The sequence below is a fragment of the Mustela nigripes genome, chromosome 13 (genome assembly GCF_022355385.1).
Source record: "Mustela nigripes isolate SB6536 chromosome 13, MUSNIG.SB6536, whole genome shotgun sequence".
In the NCBI taxonomy this organism is placed as follows: domain Eukaryota; kingdom Metazoa; phylum Chordata; class Mammalia; order Carnivora; family Mustelidae; genus Mustela; species Mustela nigripes.
Genome location: NC_081569.1, coordinates 70,358,561 through 70,377,700, shown reverse-complemented (window position 1 = coordinate 70,377,700; position 19,140 = coordinate 70,358,561). Strand labels below are relative to the sequence as shown.

At 41.3% G+C, this 19,140-nt stretch overlaps 1 protein-coding gene across 1 annotated transcript in view; it reads left to right on the top strand.

The window, feature by feature from the left end:
- ONECUT1 (one cut homeobox 1) overlaps positions 1–16,865 on the top strand; it is a 43,581-nt gene extending 26,716 nt beyond the window's left edge. Inside the window, exon 2 of the mRNA XM_059372856.1 lies at positions 10,131–16,865. Within this exon, the coding sequence (XP_059228839.1) occupies positions 10,131–10,423 (293 nt within the window). The 3' untranslated portion in view covers positions 10,424–16,865. The remainder of the gene's footprint in view (positions 1–10,130) is intronic.
- The last annotated feature ends 2,275 nt before the right edge of the window (positions 16,866–19,140 follow it).

Below are 19,140 nucleotides of genomic sequence, written 5' to 3'. Positions count from 1 at the left end.
AGTGACAGACACAAGTTTTACCCTTCATTTGGCCCCCAAACTGTCTTATTCTATCAGATAGTATGACTGCCTAGAAGTGAGCCCGTTTCCCTGATTTTCACTTGTCTACATATGCATCCACTAGTCCCCTTCACCCCCACCCCCAAAAATCATATAGTCTCCATAGTCCTTCTTAGGGCAAGGAAGTTAAGCTAGAATTTTCTAAAAGATCTTTATAAATTATGACTAAGAATAACACAATTTATGGAGTCCAGCTTTCTGTTCCTACCTAATAATACTGTCTACTGTACACACAGGTGTTTTTCCCCTTCCTACTTCATTGAAAGGTGCCCTGCCCCAAAGATCTTCTCTCTCTAATCCCCCCCCCAACCATCTCCTAGGAGTGAGATGGAGGTAGTAGTGGTCCTTGGACAATCTGACAAAAGATGGGTATGTTCTGGAGCCCCTGTGTGGCTCAGTGGGTTAAAGCCTCTGCCTTCGGCTCAGTTCATGATCCCAGGTCCTGGGATTGAGCCCTGAATCGGGCTCTCTGCTCAACAGGGAGCCTGCTTCCCCCCTCTCTCTGCCTGCCTACTTGTGATCTCTGTCTGTCAAATAAATAAATAAAATCTTTAAATAAATAAATAAAAATTTTTAAAGATGGGATGTGTCCTGGAAGGATTGCCCAGCTGTTCCCTAAAGTAAACAGTCCAACCCTCACACTTGTCCAGGTGCCCATGAATGACGTAGAAACCAGTAGTCCTGAACAGGGTCTGTACTGCCTGCCACTTCTTCCTGGAGTGATGTAGATATCTGTTTACGCATATCAAGTCATACGGCTACACCTTGAAGGGACTATAAGCTATTTAGTCCAGTTCCTTCATTATACATATACACTAAAGGAACCTGGGTATGGCTTAGTTAAGGAATTTAACCCAGTCCTTCAACTAATCAATGACAGAGTAGGAAACATAACCCAAAACTTCTGACGACCAGTGCAGTGCTTTTTACAATGCCTTCTTCACTGATAGACTGGGAATATCGAGTACACTCTGAGTCTCCCGGATCCTCGGTGTACTCTCAGCAAGCACACAGTGAAACATACCCAGCTTCACTGCCCCCAAGAAGACAGCCTTACTCTCCTCCACATTTCCATTTTATGTGAAGCAGCCAACTCTAGGACAAATGATCCAGAAAGTCAGGAAGCAAGTTAAATAAATCACCCTACAATTTTAATGAAAAGGTAGCAACTCAGTAAAAATATAAACTACAATTGTTTAATGGCTCAGAATCCTAGGTGGCAAATGCTTAACTGTTCTCAGCGTCTGCAGTACTGGTTGTTGTAAACGCTTTAATCTCCAGAGCTCCTGAACTTTAGAAGTTGAAACAACTATGAGGAATGTAATTTTATGTGTATCCTGATCGGGATCAAGATTATTGGCGGCGCTGGCTGATATTCCTGCAGAGCCATTACTCACCTGTTTTGAGATGCCATAAAGTGGGAGAAAAGGGAAGCCAACATGGGGGCATTTGGGTAGCTCAACTGGTTGAGGGTCTGCCTTCAGCTCAGGTCATGATCCTGGTGTCCTGGGATCGAGTCCCATATCAGGCTCCTGGCTTGGCAGGGAGCCTGCTTCTCCCTCTGCCTCTCTCTCTCTCTCTGTATCTCTCTGTCTCAAATAAATAAATAAGATCCTTTAAAAAATGTTTAAAAAAAGAAGGAAAGTCAACATCAAGGCTATATACCCTAAATGAGAGTAAGGTTATGTTGGAAGTTTTTTGAGGTGATCATAGACTTTGGAAACCAGGAGGGACACTGCAACTGTGTGTTATTCATTGACTCACAGGACTTTGCATCCATAGGGGCCTTGAAACATAGTCTGCTCATTTAAAGAAGGCAGAAAGGAATGTCAAACGGTGTGTCCAAGTTCATGCCACAGGCTAGAGTCAGAGCAAAGATTATTCCAGCCTACTCTGCGAATCCAGTGTCTATACTTGCATTGTGATCAAAGAAGGGGGGGGAGGAGTAAAAAAATTAATTTGCCAACATCTGGAATATTCCCTTAAGGGAATATTAATCACTTCAATATATATGATCACTTCAATAGTTTTAATAATAAAATATTCCTGCAGAGCCATTACTCTGTAGTTTTTATAATCATTTATAATTTTAATATAAAGCCTTTTTAATAATCCCTTGTAGTTTTAATAATCACTTCAATATATATGATCTTCTTTTTATTTTTCTTTTTTAAAAATTTTTATTTATTTGTGAGAGAGAGACAGAGATATGAGAGAGAGAACACAGTGGGTAGAGGGAGAAGTAGACTCCCCAGTGAGCAGGGAGACCGACATGGGGTTCCATCCCAGGACTCTGGGATCATGACCTGAGCTGAAGGCAGACACTTAACCAACTGAGCCATCCAGGAGCCCCCAGATATTATCTTCTTAATGCTTATTATAATCCTGTGATGAAAGAAGACCATTGTCCTCTATTTTGCGGCTGGATGAACTAAGGCTCAAATAAAGTGGGGGACTTGCTCAAGATCACACATCTATTAGGGGCCACAGAGCTGGGACTTGAACTCTTAGCCCAGGTTCATCTATAAAGTTGTCTTATCAATCTATCTGGCTTTATAAATGTCCCCCAAGCCAATATGTCTGTACCCACATGTTCCTAGACCAAGTCTTGGCAGACTTTTGCCTAAATCAATCAGTATTTTAGATGTTATAAAGTCCTTTGTGTCATGAAATCAGGAAAATGGATACAAGCTGATGAAGGAATCTTTGGCTGACAGCTGATTCTTGGATGTTACTGTATGCTATGTTTTATAAAGTATGTTCTAGGATTTTCTTAAACCCTAGGTACAAAAGGACTAGCTGTTTGTTTCTAATTTTCATCTGTCCTGGAAGAGTAGGGTTTTTTTTTAAAGATTTTATTTATTAGGCACCTGGGTGGCTCAGTCCTTAAGCGTCTGCCTTCAGCTCAAGTCATGATCCCAGGGTCCTGGAATTGAGTCCTGTATCAGGCTCTCTGCTTAGTAGGGAGACTGCTTCTCCCACTCCTACTCCCCCTGCTTGTGTTCCCTCTCTCTCTCTATGTCAAATAAATAAATAAAATCTTTTTCAAAAATTTAGAAAAAAAGGGGCACCTGGGTGGCTCAGTGGGGTAAGCCTCTGCCTTCAGCTCAGGTCATGATCTCAGGGTCCTGGGATCGAGCCTCACATCAGGCTCTCTGCTCAGCAGGGAGCCTGCTTCCCACTCTCTCTCTGCCTACTTGTGATCTCCCACTCTCTGTCAAATAAATAAATAAAATCTTTTTTTAAAATTTAGAAAAAAAAAGATTTTATTTATTTACTTATTTTAGAGAAAGAACACAAGTGGGGGAAGGAACAGAAGGAGAGGGACAAGCAGATTCCACGCTGAGTGCGGAGCCCAATGGGGGCTTGATCTCAACGGGAACTCATGACCCCAAGATCATGACCAGGGCCAAAACCAAGAGTCAGAGGCTCAACCGACTGAGCCACCAGGCACCCCTAGAACAATAGTTTTGATAATGCAGTAAAAAATGTATTATTAGAACAATAATCACACACTTGATTATTACAGAAGTATCTCACTGCCATAAACATTTCTAATTGCTTATTCGCAGTTTTCTGTACTGATCTTACTGCAGGTCAGTTAACAGTTCACAGACCAGCATGGGTCGGCCAACCACATTTTGAGAAACACTATTCTAAGCAACGCCATTCCTTTGAGAAATTCCCTGAAGAGAGCTCCTTAATCAAAGAAGTTTGGGAGACCCCATAAGTATCAGTGCACATTAGTATATTAAATTTGGGAGACCGTGTTAGTATCAGAGCACCTTAACATATTAAAGGCTTGAGAAGTCCTGCAGTTTCATCATTAATTAACTCAGCATTTCCCAAACTGACCTCAAAACTCATTGTTCATGCAATACCTTTCAATATCCTGCAGAATTCGTATTTCTGGAAATACAGTTGGCTCAGTCTTGCCAGCTATGCGCAAAGCATGGGTCCCAGGCATGCCTAAAAGGAAAGCCTTTTGTCTTTTACCCATCTCCTCATGTGCTTCCTTTTAAAAATAAATAATAATTCTTTACAATCTTTATTCTTTTGATACACAAAGTCCTAGCTGCCTTTTACTGTCTCCCATGCCTATTTCTACCTCTTGCTTAGCACTCACTCACTGTGGGTGACCTTGTCCACAGAGAAGATCAAAGTCTTGTGTCCGAGATCACCCACTACACTCTGCCACTGCATATTGCAAATGTATCTCTGGCCTATCTTCATAAAGGTGACTCATGACAGGCCGCCATCCTTTTCAGCCCTACCTTCCACAAACAATAAAAATCCTCCTCCTTGGGGCGCCTGGGTGGCTCAGTGGGTTAAGCCGCTGCCTTCGGCTCAGGTCATGATCTCAGGGTCCTGGGATCGAGTCCCGCATCGGGCTCTCTGCTCAGCAGGGAGCCTGCTTCCCTCTCTCTCTCTCGCTGCCTGCCTCTCCATCTACTTGTGATTTCTCTCTGTCAAATAAATAAATAAATAAATCTTTAAAAAAAAAAAATCCTCCTCCTTATATTCTCATTGTATGATAAATATTCCTCTATTTGTAATGGTAACTGTACACCTAAACAGAATGTATAACTTTGACATAAAACACAAGCAGTGTTGTTCCTGTGAGCAGTGGTACCTCATGTGATGCCTCACTCCACTGCCCTACTCCTGCTTTCTACCTTGCACACTACGGCATGGGTGGTTCAGCGGTAGAATTCTCGCCTGCGACCTTGCACACTTCGTGGGCTCTCATGACCTCCGGTGGGTGGTCTCCTACCTTCTAATGGGTAATCTCAACCCTGAAATGTATCCCATGGAATTTCCAAAGCATTGCTCTCGTTCATATTCTCTTGACAGTTCTAACCACTGTCATTCTGTGTAAGCTGTGGGTTGTTCCTCCTAACCTCTTTGTTACGGTCACCCAGTGACCTTCAACAAGCTCTAATCTACTCTTCATCCTACTGATAGCTCTGCATTCTTCCTCAGCAACTCCAACGTCTGCATAGAGCTGCATCCAGATAGACCCCAGATACTGAGTCACACCCACCTCTCTATAGTCACCACCAGGTAGTGAGCTCCCCTTATAGCCAGGCACTATGCTAGGATGCCCTGGAGATATGAAGTGAGTCACCCAGGCTTCCTGCTGCTGGAGAATCTCAATTCCCAGGCTCTGACATCATGACATGTGTAAGAACAACTGTTGAGATCTCGGGGCAAAAACTTCCAAACTGCATTTCCCCAATATTAGTATTGCATGAGACATTAATAGAAAGCTCCTGCTAGGGACGCCTGGGTGGCTCAGTTGGTTAAGCAGCTGCCTTCGGCTCAGGTCATGATCCCAGCGTCCTGGGATTGAGTCCCACATTGGGCTCCTTGCTCAGCAGGGAGCCTGCTTCTCCCTCTGCCTCTGCCTGCCATTCTGTGTGCCTGTGCTCGCTCTCTCCGATAAATAAATAAAATCTTAAAAAAAAAAAAAAAAAAAAAAGCTCCTAAAGCTCCTGCTAAACACAGTTCTAGGGCTAAATAATATTTGGGAAACATAATTATATGTGCTAACACATATTGTGAATTTTGAAGAAGAAGCTATTATATATAGTGGGTTTTGCCAAAGGAAACCATCTTTTCCAGGAACCCATTGGAGACAGTATCATTCCTCTGACACCATGCTGGTGTCAGAGGAAATGCTGGTTTGGAAGTAGCTATAGCCCACTCAGTCCTGCCAAATGCCAAGGACCAGACTGAAGTGATTCCAATATACAGCCTGGTTAGGTGGAAAACGGACATCTCTTGGTGATTTCCCTTAGCTCTGTCTTTTGAATAACAAATAAGTTCAGTCTGCATCTATTGCTCAATTACTTACATTTCCATAAGTATATTGTGTAATTTACCATCTAGAGCTCTAATGACTTCCCAGTCTATAGTCCTAGCCCAGACCTCCCTTCCCCCTAACCCAAGAGCTCTAGGGCCCATATATTGTGCTGTCTGCTAGACAACCACCTATTGAAGATCTTTAACAGAATGTCCAACAAGCACTTCAAATGCAATTTGTCCCACATAGAAGTGATTACTGTCCTCATAAAATTCTTTTCTCCATCTGCATTCGCTGATGGCCTCATTACCACCTTCCAATCAGAAACCTGGGACTCGTTCAGAATTCTACCCTCTCAGCCAAGTTGTCATTAAGTCCTCCTGATTCTGTCTTCTAAGGAGCTCTTGAATTTGATCCCATATTCCACCCCCAACTGTCATTGTCTAATTTGAGGTCCTCACTATGCTGGTTTTCTTAGGTCAGATTTTCTGGGAAACAGACTCTGGGTTTCTGAGACTTGCATGTAGCCAGAGTATCCGAGGGAGCTATGGACAATAGTCCCTTTTGAGGGAGTAGAGGATGAAAGACCAGGCTGAAGAAGTGGAACTTTGATAGTGGCCATAATAAGCTCAACTAATTCTGTGGGGTGCTATAGAACTGGGTGATCCCTCAGAATTGTCCCAACATGATGCAAGGGGTTGGGGAGGGGTGCATTCCCCTACTCCCCTCACCCCCCACTGGATATAGGCAGCCTCCCACCCCACCTCCAGGGCAATTCCCAGAATGGCCCTCAGCTGAGGGCCACCAGCCACCAACTCTTGCAGCAAGTGGAGGAATGAGTGCCTCACTCCTGAGGGAATTGGGATGGTAACAGCATCCTTGTCCCTAATCTTACTGCTTTCCATTTTATCTCCACACCACCACCAGAGGGGTCTTTCTAGACCCAAATTTAATCACACTCTACCCTTTCTCAAAATCTTTCAGTAATGCTCCTTACCAACAAGATAATTTAGTTGTGATCTTTGTCTACTAACATTTATCAGTCCTTCATGAGCACTGCTCCCCATGCTGGGCATGAGTTTGTCCCATGTCTCTCGTTAGCAAACTCCTACTCACCCTTTCAGGCCCCCTGTAAGCACCCCCTCCTCTATGATACCTTCTTTAATATCCTCATGCAGGAGTAATAATCCTGTATATTCTTTATATAGATACAGTCATTTAATTCTCTGATCATTAGACTGACTTCCTTTAGAGCAAAGCCTATGTCATATTCACTTGTGAAGACAAAGGAATGAATCCATCAGCCATGTACATCAGTATTGTATAAAGCTGGTCTACATGGGCCAATTCAGACTAACTAGAGGTGCCTTTCATCTACTCAGCTGTTCTTTCGGAGACTTAATCTAGTTGCCCATTGAGGACTCTCAGTCCCCACGGGCAGGGATTCTGTTTGGGGAAATTCAGCTGGTTCCATACAGGTAGCTCAATGCTCTGAGGGATTGAGCATTTAATACAATACTTCCCATTATGTTGATGCTGTGTCTCATGTTGAAAAGGGAGATAGCCAGTGACCTACAGGATTTGTTATAAAAGGTACCATATGGTATGACTGGCCTCAAGATCTCTCTTTTACGACTGAGCTTTCCCTTCGTTTCCATTCTGAAATTCTTGCCCTCATAGTTCCCTGTGATTGGAATTGGACCAGTGATACTTTGGTTGGGGTAAATGCATGCTAGGGCCTAGGCAAAGGAATTCATCTGTAGAAGAGAATTTCTGTGTCTATTTTTATTTTTCTCCTTTCCAAAATTTTTATATTTTGTAATGTACATCATATAGTTGTAGGGTAGCACATATATTTAATTTATAAATAAATAATGTTAGGAAGTGTACACTAAAAACATTTTTTTACTAAGTAGCACATGGTTAAAAAAAAAAAAATTGGAGACCCCTAGATTGGACTCCAAAGCCTGGAGTCTTCTTCAGCCTTCTTTCATTAGCTTTTCAGCTGATCTGACTACTGAGCCAAGGCCCTAGGGAAACTCTAAAATCCAGGAACAATTAAGAATGAAAGATAGGGGCCTACAGGAGAGCACGGCTAGGTGAGGAGAGCACAGAGACTGCATCTACGCAGAGCCAATGAACCACCGTCTAGTAAGACACTGAAAGCCTGGAATACAAAGAGGCTGGAGGTGGAGCAGAGGATATCCCTCCTACCTGACCCCCATTACATAAGGGACCAAACTCTAGCCCAGTCCTGAACTTGGGGTTTGGAGACCAGAGCATCCAGGGTCAACCTCAAACTCTGGACCCAGGGATATTCCCCCACCCCTAACCTGGGACCGATCCATCTCCCATGCTCAGCCCCAAAGCTGGAATCTGGGACCAAGGCATTCTCTTGAACCCTGGACTAAGGCTTTTCCACACCCCACCCCAGCTTTGAACGCAGGTCAGGGCATTGTCAAATCTTGAACCCAGGACGCAAATATTCCCAGCCTCCATCAGGACAGAGGATTCAAGCATCTTGACCCTGCTGAACCTTTGGTTCCAGGTGACCCCTGCATTCACCATTCCCACTTGCCCCTCTCCAGCTCTGTTTAGGGATTCTGCCCCTCCTCTCCAAAGTTTCACATTGATGAGGACCAAGGGGTAGGGTGGGGCAAGGTGGGGGTAGTCCTGATCCAGAATAGAACATCTGTATCAGTGTTACTACTACAGTAAAGGCTGTTTTATCACTCAGGCCAAGAAAGGAAGAGAAGGAAGGAAGGGAAAGAAGGAAGGAAGGGGGAGGCGGGGAAGGGCGAGAGAGAGGAAGAAGGGAAGGGGGGGGAGAAAGAGGGAGAGAGGAAAGAAGGAAGAAAGAGTGGGAGGAAGAGAGAGGGAGGTGGAAGATGGATGGAAGGAAGAGTAACAGTCTCTACCTCAACCAAGAAGATGCCCCATCTGCCTCTCACTGGGACTGGAGCTCACATCAGAGTATAGCCGGCCAGAAATGAAGATAGTACTGGCTGCTCCACAGTGCCTGTGTAGGATGATGAAAGGCAGCAATCTGATTGGAGTCAGGACACAGGCGCTTTGTCTTAAGTTGCATTAGCATAACCAGAGCATCATTTTTACTTAGATTATATGGTTATTTCAGGATGGCCATAGAGATTGATTGATGGGGGAATTGGGAGTGGTCTCTGGTCTCCAAGCCCCAAGTGTACACTCCCTAACATTGGAGACTGTTTGATGTACCGGTATGACAGCATGCTATCTACAGTTTCCTTACATACGGAGTTGCCTGCGAAACAAAAAAGATCAGAAGGAGAACAAATGCGATTCCTTTTTATATTGTTTTCAGACTCTTAGGCTCTTAGTATTCTACCAGGAGCAGACTATAAACCCTTTGAAGCATACAGCCACTTCTGGCTAATTAGATTTTGCATGTAGGGGCGCCTGGGTGGCTCAAGTGGGTTAAGCCGCTGCCTTCGGCTCGGGTCATGATCTCAGGGTCCTGGGATCGAGTCCCGCATTGGGCTCTCTGCTCAGCGGGGAGCCTGCTTCCCTCTCTCTCTCTCTCTGCCTGCCTCTCCATCTACTTGTGATCTCTCTCTATCAAATAAATAAATAAAATCTTTAAAAAAAAAAAGATTTTGCATGTGTAAAGCATTTCAGTTAACATAAATTTTGCGTGCACTATTTCATACATCCTTACCACAACCCAGCAAGGAAGGGTTGTTTTTTAAATTTTTTATTTGTTTTTATTTTTTTTGTCAGAGACAGAGAGAGCATAGCAGGGGGAGTGGCAGGCAGAGGGAGAAGCAGGCTTCCTGCTGAACAAGGACCCTGATGCTAGGACCATGACCTGAGCTGAAAGCAGAAACTTAACCAACTAAGCCACCCAGGTGGCCCATTATTCTTATAACCATTTTGCAGAAGGTGATATAAAAATTCAAGCAGCAAGTTTGTTTTGCCAGAACTCTATCTTCTGCAGACGAAGTATCTGAGGCCAAGGTGGAGTTCATTGGTTTATCACTCATGACGGACAAACAGCAGATGCTTACAAAGCCAGGACCCACACCCAAGACTCACAGAACCCCCTCTCCTCCGGACTCTCCATCTTTATATCACGCTTGCCTCTCATCCTACCATGGTACTAATATTAGAGCTCAGCAACCACAAAGTGGTCCGTGAGTAATGGCAAACAAATGTTACTGGCTCTGCCTTTCTACTCTTGAATCTCCTGGGCAATTTGTTCTAACATCCACTGTGATTTTTTTTACAGCATGCAAAAGGAAAGAACAAGAACATGGGAAGGATAGAGGCAACACACCCAAAAAGCCCAGGTTGGTCTTCACAGATGTCCAGCGTCGAACTCTACATGCAATATTCAAGGAAAATAAGCGCCCATCCAAAGAATTGCAAATCACTATTTCCCAGCAGCTGGGGTTGGAGCTGAGCACCGTCAGCAATTTCTTCATGAACGCAAGGAGGAGGAGTCTGGACAAGTGGCAGGACGAGGGCAGCTCCAATTCAGGCAACTCATCTTCTTCATCAAGCACTTGTACCAAAGCATGAAGGAATAACCACAAACTAAACCTCGGTGGAAAAGCTTTAAATAAAAAAAATTTTTAAAAGACCAGGACCTCAAGATAGCAGGTTTATACTTAGAAATATTTGAAGAAAAAAAAAGTGTTATTTATAGTCCAAAGAAACCAAAGACTTAGCTCACCTGCATTCTGACTTTGTTCGGAGACACACACTTCAGCGGGGCAACGACTTGGCAAGAAAAACCATGAGCAGGAAAGCACCACTGGATCTCACATCTTCAATCCATGATCATTCTCGCTGTGCTTGGCTGTTTCGTGGTTTGGAGCATAGTGATTTTGAGCCATTGAGTGGACCTCTCTTAAGACCAGACTTTCTCATCTGTTCCACCATGCCTCGAAGGTGTATGGTGTCTCAGTACTGTGTGTGGGTACGTGAGTGCATACATACACACACACACACACACACATACACACATGCACACACCACCAGTGGTTAGGGACTTAGGCAGGGCTGGTCTTCAGGAAGGGTTGTGCTATAGGGGTGCAACCAACATAGTGTGGGGTTGTCTGAGTTAATTGGATAGGAGTGTGATTTCGCTCATCTAGCCTAGCGTTTGAACCTGCCAGGCCCACAACCTAAATGCAGATTCAAACCCAGCAAAGAAAATTTGAATGACACCTAAACCAGTGCATTCTCTTTGTTTGTTAAGGAATGTTCAGATATTTTTTAAGAAATGAAACAAGAGTCCATCCATTAAAAAAAAAAATCACCTAGGTACCAAAGAACACACTTAATATTATAGTGCAGGTATTTTATTGCAATGATTTTAATAACCAAAGCTATTTTTACACAAGATACTATGTAAAGTTATACGTATGAACTGATCTAGCTGTAATACACATGCCACATAGGATCATGACTATTATTTATGACTCTTGACGCATTTGAAATATTAGTTTTCAGAACTGGCAAGAAAGAATGTAGCTTCAGGGAAGCAATTAATATCATAAGAGAGAGGTCAGTGTAGTGGACAGGTACAGCCAGATGGCACACTCCCTTGCGGGATCCGTAAATGACACTTAAGTAGACACGTAGACATGATGCCATAATCTGTTTATAGCTGAGAAAACCTGGGGATTCTTCCATAGTAGGACCCCATTTGTAAATTAGAAAACTAAGTTTAGCAGAGCAAGTAATTAAATTAGAAAATTTGTTCTAAGTAATGCTTTTTTAGTAAGAGACCACTGAATAAAGGATATCACATTTAGATTAATTTGACTTAAAGTTGCTTTTTGCATTTGACACCAAATACCTTTTTAAAATACTCTGCAAACACACAAAGTGAGCAGACCAACATTATTATTAAAACGAACTATCCAGTATTTGTAGCCAAATTGATTTCATTGCCAATCACAGATAACGTGTGACTTGGACATCACTAGAAATAGCAGATCCAACTGAGAAATGGTGGAACAGCATAGAAAACACCAGAGTTCTAGTGGAAGATTTTAGGTTGTCTAGGCACAAAGCTATTTATTTCACTAAGCATAGCCTCCAAAGTGTACTACATTCTTTCTTGCTACTGCATTAAGCTGGAAATTTTATGACATGGAGTTCACTCTCTAACGGAGACAGATAGAACCCTAGACCTGAGCTTCTAAATACAAAATTTTCAATTTCTATTATTCCAAATCACTTAACCGCAGCTGGAGAAATCAAGGGGGAAGAAAAAAAGCTGACACAGTTGTAGTAGTAGTACCCAAGTGAATCACTTGCTTCCCAGAAAAATTCTCTCTGAATGCCAATGAATTATAACTTTTCATAGCAGAGGATCCCTTTGTACTATTAGGTAAAGAATTGGGTGCTCTTGGTTAATTACCACACCTAATTAGAAATATAAAATGAAATGTAATCTCCACAACAAGTTGTTGATTGAGAGTCATTAAAATGTTAAAAAGAATTTGAACCATCTTGACACAAAAACCTAACCCCCTAAGGTCAAATCTGAGCATCTTGTCTAGGTCTAGAAGAGACAGACACCTGGAAAGATAAAGCTATACCTACAAGCCATCTGGCTGTCCTTCATATCTGCTATAGAATGAGAAAAGCAAGCCAACACATGCTTCTCTTTTAATGAAACAGCGCATTTGCCTTGACACATTTTGTCTTAGTATTTGTTTTAATCTCACACCAAATTCCAGCTTAAAATTTTCCCTTCCAAACATGGCACAATTACACTTCAGCTATTAAAAGAGACCATTTCAATGGCCTTCCCTAGAGATTTGCTTAACATATAATCTTGTCAATGACATAAACCAAAAGGAGAAAAATGATTAACTTTTTGCCTCACTCCGGAATGGAGGGGGCCAGGAGTACAGCTATATATTTATAATTTAGGAGGGAGGAAAGCCTTATTTATTTAAAACACGAGAATTTTAAATTCAGGGAAACTCAAGCTGTGTCTACACACAATCTTACCAAATTCAGCACCCCAGAAAAAACAAAAGTTGAATTATAACACCATGTTTTTTTGTTTTGTTTTTGCTATATTGCCCCTTCTGATTAATCTAATTGCATTTTACATTTCTGACCAATTATGTTGGTACTGTGTAGACACAGCCTCAAAGAATATTGCTACATTTATAATATTCCCATCATTATGGTTTTTTGAAAAATAATCCAGTGATCCTATTTGCTAACACCAAAGATAATTTTCATACCAGCATTGAATTTGCACCCATTACACAATTTCAGGGCCTAGAGATATATTTTCTCATAAGCAGATGCACAAATCAGAGCCTGAAAAGCAATTTTTTTACTAGACTGTTCAAGCATACTCACAAACTTTGCTTTTCAAAATCATAATAGACAAACTCCGCTTCTCATGAGCAATACACTAGTTACGTCGTACATAACCGATGATTGCTTCTAACTTGGCATGTAGCATTGATTTACGGCTCAGGTTTCGTAACCTACCACATTCAGTGGAGCAGATCACGTGCCATTTGCTCACCCATTATTTCTCAGTCCTTTCGCAAAATTCACCCAAAAAGGTACCTCAGTCTTTCATTTGTATGTTTGTTGATTCCAGTGCTACACTCACATGTTTTGGGGGTTTTTTGGTAGAGGAAGTTAGACTATTTTTGACCATCCATCATTCAGGTCCTCTCATGACCAGAAGCATGAGAGAGAGAGAGAGTGGGAGATGTGAAGTCTGGACACTCCCAAGAGCCCAGATTTCAGTAAGTCTTCAGGTAAATGAGGTCTGGATGTCAGGAACTAATGGAAGCAGCTGGCATAGATCCCCAAACACAGAGAGCATGTGGAGGAATTCAGACATTCCAACTGAACATGTCACTCACTCTGCCCCCCCAAAAAAGCATAATTACTTTTCCAGGACAAAAATGAAAGTACTGCGCTACTTTTGGACTCCTGCCACTCCCATTGCTACCCCAGGTGAATGATCCGTCTTTGCAGGTTAAATGCAAACTTCGCTATACCAAAGAGTCCTAGGACATTTTCACATGAACTCTAAAGGCATTTTCCCTAAGAAAGGTCCTCCCTTCTTTGTACATAAAGGATGAAAACTATGCATTTAGCAAACAAAGAGAAAGCACTTCTCCCTTTCCTATCTAGTTGTTTAGGGTGCATTCAAACACCAGAGGCCATTTTGAGATGCGATTGGCCTTCTGGATTATTCTTGTGGTGTGGTTAGCTTTACAGTACATTTGGTAACTATTTCCTAAATAGTAAGGACAAAAAAGCAGAAGGTAAGAAATAGCTACTTCCACGTGTTAAAAAAAAAGGAAAAAAAAAGGAAAAAAAGGAAAAAAAAAGAAAAAAAAGTGTAAAAATCTACTATTTATAGTGTGAACCAAAGACGCTACCTCACTCGATTTCCATTGGTGATTTTAATCACATTGATGATACCAAAGAATACCAAAGATATGTTCATGCACGGCCTTGGTCTGCAGAGGGAACTCCACCTTTTCCCCCTCCCCACCTCCCCTCCCTTTCTCAGTCTTCACTCAGTGTGTAAACTTGTCTTCATTCTTAATAATAATGATACGAAATGATAACAACAATATTAGGAAATACTACTCTTACTACTGCTAGTTCTACTTGTAAATCTCTAGGCAAACATGTTGCAAACTTTGTAAACTCCTAGGACGAGTGCCTTGCTTGAACCAAAGTGTTAAACCGCTGTTGACCTCTCACCTTATACTCTTGGAATACCTCAGCCTCTTAGAAAGGCCACTAATGAAAAAAAAAAAAAAAGGAATAATTATTCACCGTGGTGCTTTTTCCGTGCAACCATGCAATGAAACTTTCTTTGATACCAAAGGATGACTTTACCCCCCCCAATTTCTTGCTGATAAACCAAAGCTCCTCCTCCTCGTTCCCTCTCGAGGTTCCCCAACTTCACCGAGTCCCTTCACCAGGCAGGCCGTGCATCACTTTTACCAATTCCTCCAAATACCTCATAGTAATAAAGTTTTAGGGTTATGTTGTATAGAGAGTCTATGTGATAAGGCAGAACTTACTAGTTTGATAATTGTTAAGGTTACTTTTAAAAAAACTTTATAATTCTTATTTATTTTGTAGTTTGTATGTTTGGGATGTCCCCCGCCCCCCCCCCTTCGGTTTGGGGTTTATTTTCTTGGCAGAACTGCTCTGTTGCTCAAGGAAGACTTAATTTCCATAAATGTTCCCCCAGGTGGGTTAAGGGTTGTGTAAAAATGCAAGAATGGAATAAGAAATGATTCTCATTTTGATGGTTACTTATGAAGTTTTTGTGTTTCGTAGTAAATTTGTTTCCACAGGGTAAAAAAAATATATATATATAATCTCCTTTTTGTGAAACTGGTTCCTATTTTTCTCTATAATGTGCTGTGATTTTTTTAATTTAATTACACTTTATATGAGCTTATTTAATCACTGCTTTAATTTATGACTGTGTAGTTTTTATGGTGTATATAGTAGAATTGAAATGGCCAAAGCTTTACGTTACAATCTTTTTGTTCTTGATGCTAAGATAAGCTGAAGGCAAGAGCTTCTCTTAACTGCAGGGTGTATCTTTAGCTTTTTCTTAGCACGCACTTCAGTGTGTGTTGTGAACACTGCCAGGATCCCCCCTTACAAAACTTGTACATGCCAAAATGAGTGTTTCAAGGTAGACCTTTTTGTCCCTTAGAAAGGAGAAAGGCATTTATTTGTGTTCTTTTAATTTATTAATTTTTTTAAGAAAAGATTATTTTGCAGGTTAGACCTGAAATTCCAAAGAATTTAAGAGTTGTTTCATGTTTCAAAGCACCGGCATTTGTGAGATACTTTGCTACTTTTTTTTTTTTTCTTTAATCATTCACACGGGTATGAGAAGTAAAGGGTGTGAAAAAAAAACTCAAAAGAGGCAAGCTAACTTGAATTTGGAAATCCTCTGAAGTTTCACCAGGTTTCTGAACTGCTTCAAGGCAGGTCAGAGGGGCAGTTCCTCCTGCAGAGCCAAGGAAAGTATAATGGCTTCGTGCCCTAAGAGAAAGTCAAGGCTGAGAGGCAGCTGGCCCATCTCCCCACCTGGCTGGCAACCCATAGAAGAAGCAACATTTGATTGCTGGGCCCCAGTTATCAAGGAAAATGCTTCACAGTTACATGTTCCTCTCCACATATGTTTCTTGTAATGTGCTACCTAAAATTTCCCCCAACACCGCCTCCCCCCACCCCCGCCCCAACCAAAAGGGCAAGAGTCCCAAGTGAATGTCCCCTAGCCCTGTTAGAGTTGGTCTCTTATCACTCTTCGTCTTCCCACTACTTCTCTTGTCCACACCAGAGATGGGCCCTACCCCAGGCTCCCAGAATCGAGCCTGTTCAGATACTCGGTCCTGCTTTAGGTCAGCACACAGACATAATTCTCAGCCAGCTAGGGGCATCCTCAGAAATGCCGGTGACCACTGCTTTGTTTTACATTGCTGAAATAAGTTGCTTCAACTCCATGGCATAAATCCACAGATGTAAATACTTTTCCTCTCAATACAAGGATTTTATCTTATTTTCTTTTGCAGGGGTCTTAGGGGTGGGGAAAGAAAGGGAGGGCTTAGACTTTGGGTCAAATGTTCCATTTTTATACTTGTTACGTATGTTAGTAGGGCAATAAATCTGCTCTGAGCTGCAGGATGATTGGCGAGCATTGACTAGTTATTGTTTTTAATACAAATGCTGAGCAGCGAGTTACGGAAAGCCCAGGAAAATGGTTGAGGAAGTAGACTTTTACCATCAGCAATGAAACGCTGAACAGAGTTGGATTCACAAGGTCATATTTTCTGTTTCTGTGTTAGTTTTGGTTTTTGGTTTTTTTTTTTTGTGGTATGTTCTGCATTTATTACATAATCATTGTGGGCTCATTTTAGATTTGCCATCTGAACCAAGTGACAAGTATTTTTTAACAAAATAAACTTTCAAACATTGTCTTCCACTTGCTTGGGTAGTTGTCTTCATATCTTCCTGTGTTTCTTGTCCCTTCAGAACGTAGCCCATCTGTCACTCACTTAGACCTGTCCCTTCCTCCCCTTCTATTTTTAGTACATTTTTGACCTTAGCTATCCTTTGAGTGTGACTCAGTTTCCCTGTTCAAGTTAGCTTGATGGTTTATTATGTAAGGAGGGTGCCTAAGACAATCATCAGGTAAAAAAAAAAATTAAAAATTAAATTTTAAAAAGATCAGTAGAGTAGAAAATCTTCCAAGAGCAGAGGTAGTTCTTCATTAACAATAAAAAAAAAAAAAAAAAAAAAAAGTAAATACATAATTAAATAATTAATTTTAAAACCTAACCATGAGGGGCTTAGAAGATTTTTGATAAAAGACAAATGTTGCTGTCATTTTCTTTGTCAATTAGAAAGCAGTGGTAGTTTCTACGTTGCATCTACATTTCAGACTAAATGATTATTGTACCCAGTTATGGTTGTTCGCTAATATTTTGTCTCTCTCTCTCTCTCCTTCTCTCTGTCCAATGCTTCTTCTGTATTTTTGTGTGTAGCAACAAAAAAGTGTAATGCATTAGGCATTATTCTGGTTTATGAGTATCTCCTGTACTGCATTAAGGTTTCTTTCATTTTTTTTTTTAAGCTTCGCTACTGTTCTCACTTTATGCCGTGCAATATCATCTGCTGTGTTTGCTAAGCAAAAAAGAAAAAAAGAAAAAAAAGCAAGTGATGACGCCATCATGCTTTTCAGTGTTAAAATGTTTCAGCATTTATGTAGTCACCAAAATGTAGTAAAATAAAATGTTGGATTTTCCAGCACTTTAAATTTAGACAATTCTTGCCTTCTTTTGTTTTTATTCTCCGCAATTATCAGCAAGTAGCTGATGGATTTTCTCTGGAGGAAGGATGAAGCTGAGAGTGGGGCGTGTTTGAGAACTCAAGCCAGTGTCCTGGTTTAAAGGATTCATCACAAGAGAAAAAAGAAAATGATGTTCCTCAGTGGAACAGGAAGCTGCTTATTTATTTATTTATTTATTTATTTATTTATTTTAATATTTCATTTCTAAGTAATCTCTACACCCACTGTGGAGCCCAAACTTATAACGCCGAGATCAAGAGTCCCATGCCCCACTGACTAAGCCGGCCAGGTGCCGCAGGAGGCTGTTTTTAAATGGAAGTGGGACATTCTATTTGTAGATGTTAGCCATTTATATTAACCTGATTGACTTTCAGAAGAAATAAAAATTGTTATTAGAGAGAATGGCCTTTAAAAGTCCTCACCAGTAAAATACTGTGTGTGTGTGTGTGTGTGTGTGTGTGTGTGTGTGTGTCGCTCAGGAGCTAGGGGAAGACTGAGAAATTAGGATCTTTTTTCTTTAATAGAGTGTAGTGATTGATCAAGAGGACCGGTTCAGGGAAAAAGGAAACTAGTTCTGGAATTCCTGCTGTGCTGATCACTAGATCTGTGACCTTGGGCACATTCTTTAAGGATTTAACTTTCCTAAATTTCAGTTTCCTCATCTAACAAATGGAGATAAGTATCTATATTACAGGGTTGCTGTGAGGATAGGAAATTAAAAGTAAATAAAGCTTAGTATAGTGTCTGGCATATGTCAAATCCTTAATATATCTAAGTTATTTTTATTATTGCTAAATATCTTAAAATGCAGATTTTTTTCTAGTTAAATAAACTGAACTTCTAAGTTAGGTTTTCCGGTTTTTTCAGTATAAGAGTAGGACTGTTTTCTTGGCATGTTTTAGCAATTACTTTATGTTCTCTAAAATTAGGGGCTATGCAACAAAGATGTAGAATAAAATGTAAAATGGGCTTTGCCAAGTGGTCCAGTGGGTTGACCCTGAAAAGATATCCAGTTTAACACCTAAGTACCAGGACACCAGAAAGGAAAGAAAAACAACTACTGTTTAGAGTGCACCGGTCTAGAAGAAATTTTTGAATGGCAAATGGGCGCTGACCCTGACAAAGAGGAAGAGACTCCTTAAGAGGCATCCCAAACAGTATCTCCTGAAATTCAACTATTAAGAGTCTTTGGCAGAGTGGAGCTAGTTTGGGTAGATTTGGAAAGCTTCACAGGGAGGACCTAGAGGGACTAGGAGCACCTGTGGAAGATCTTGTAAATGAAGCCCAGGGGAAGGGAAGCCAGAAGGAAATTGGAAGTCTTCCAGATGGGGTCAGTGTTTTTCTTCTATTTCATTAAAATGCTGAAAATAGTGTACATACTGAGTGCAGGTGGCAAATAAATATCTAT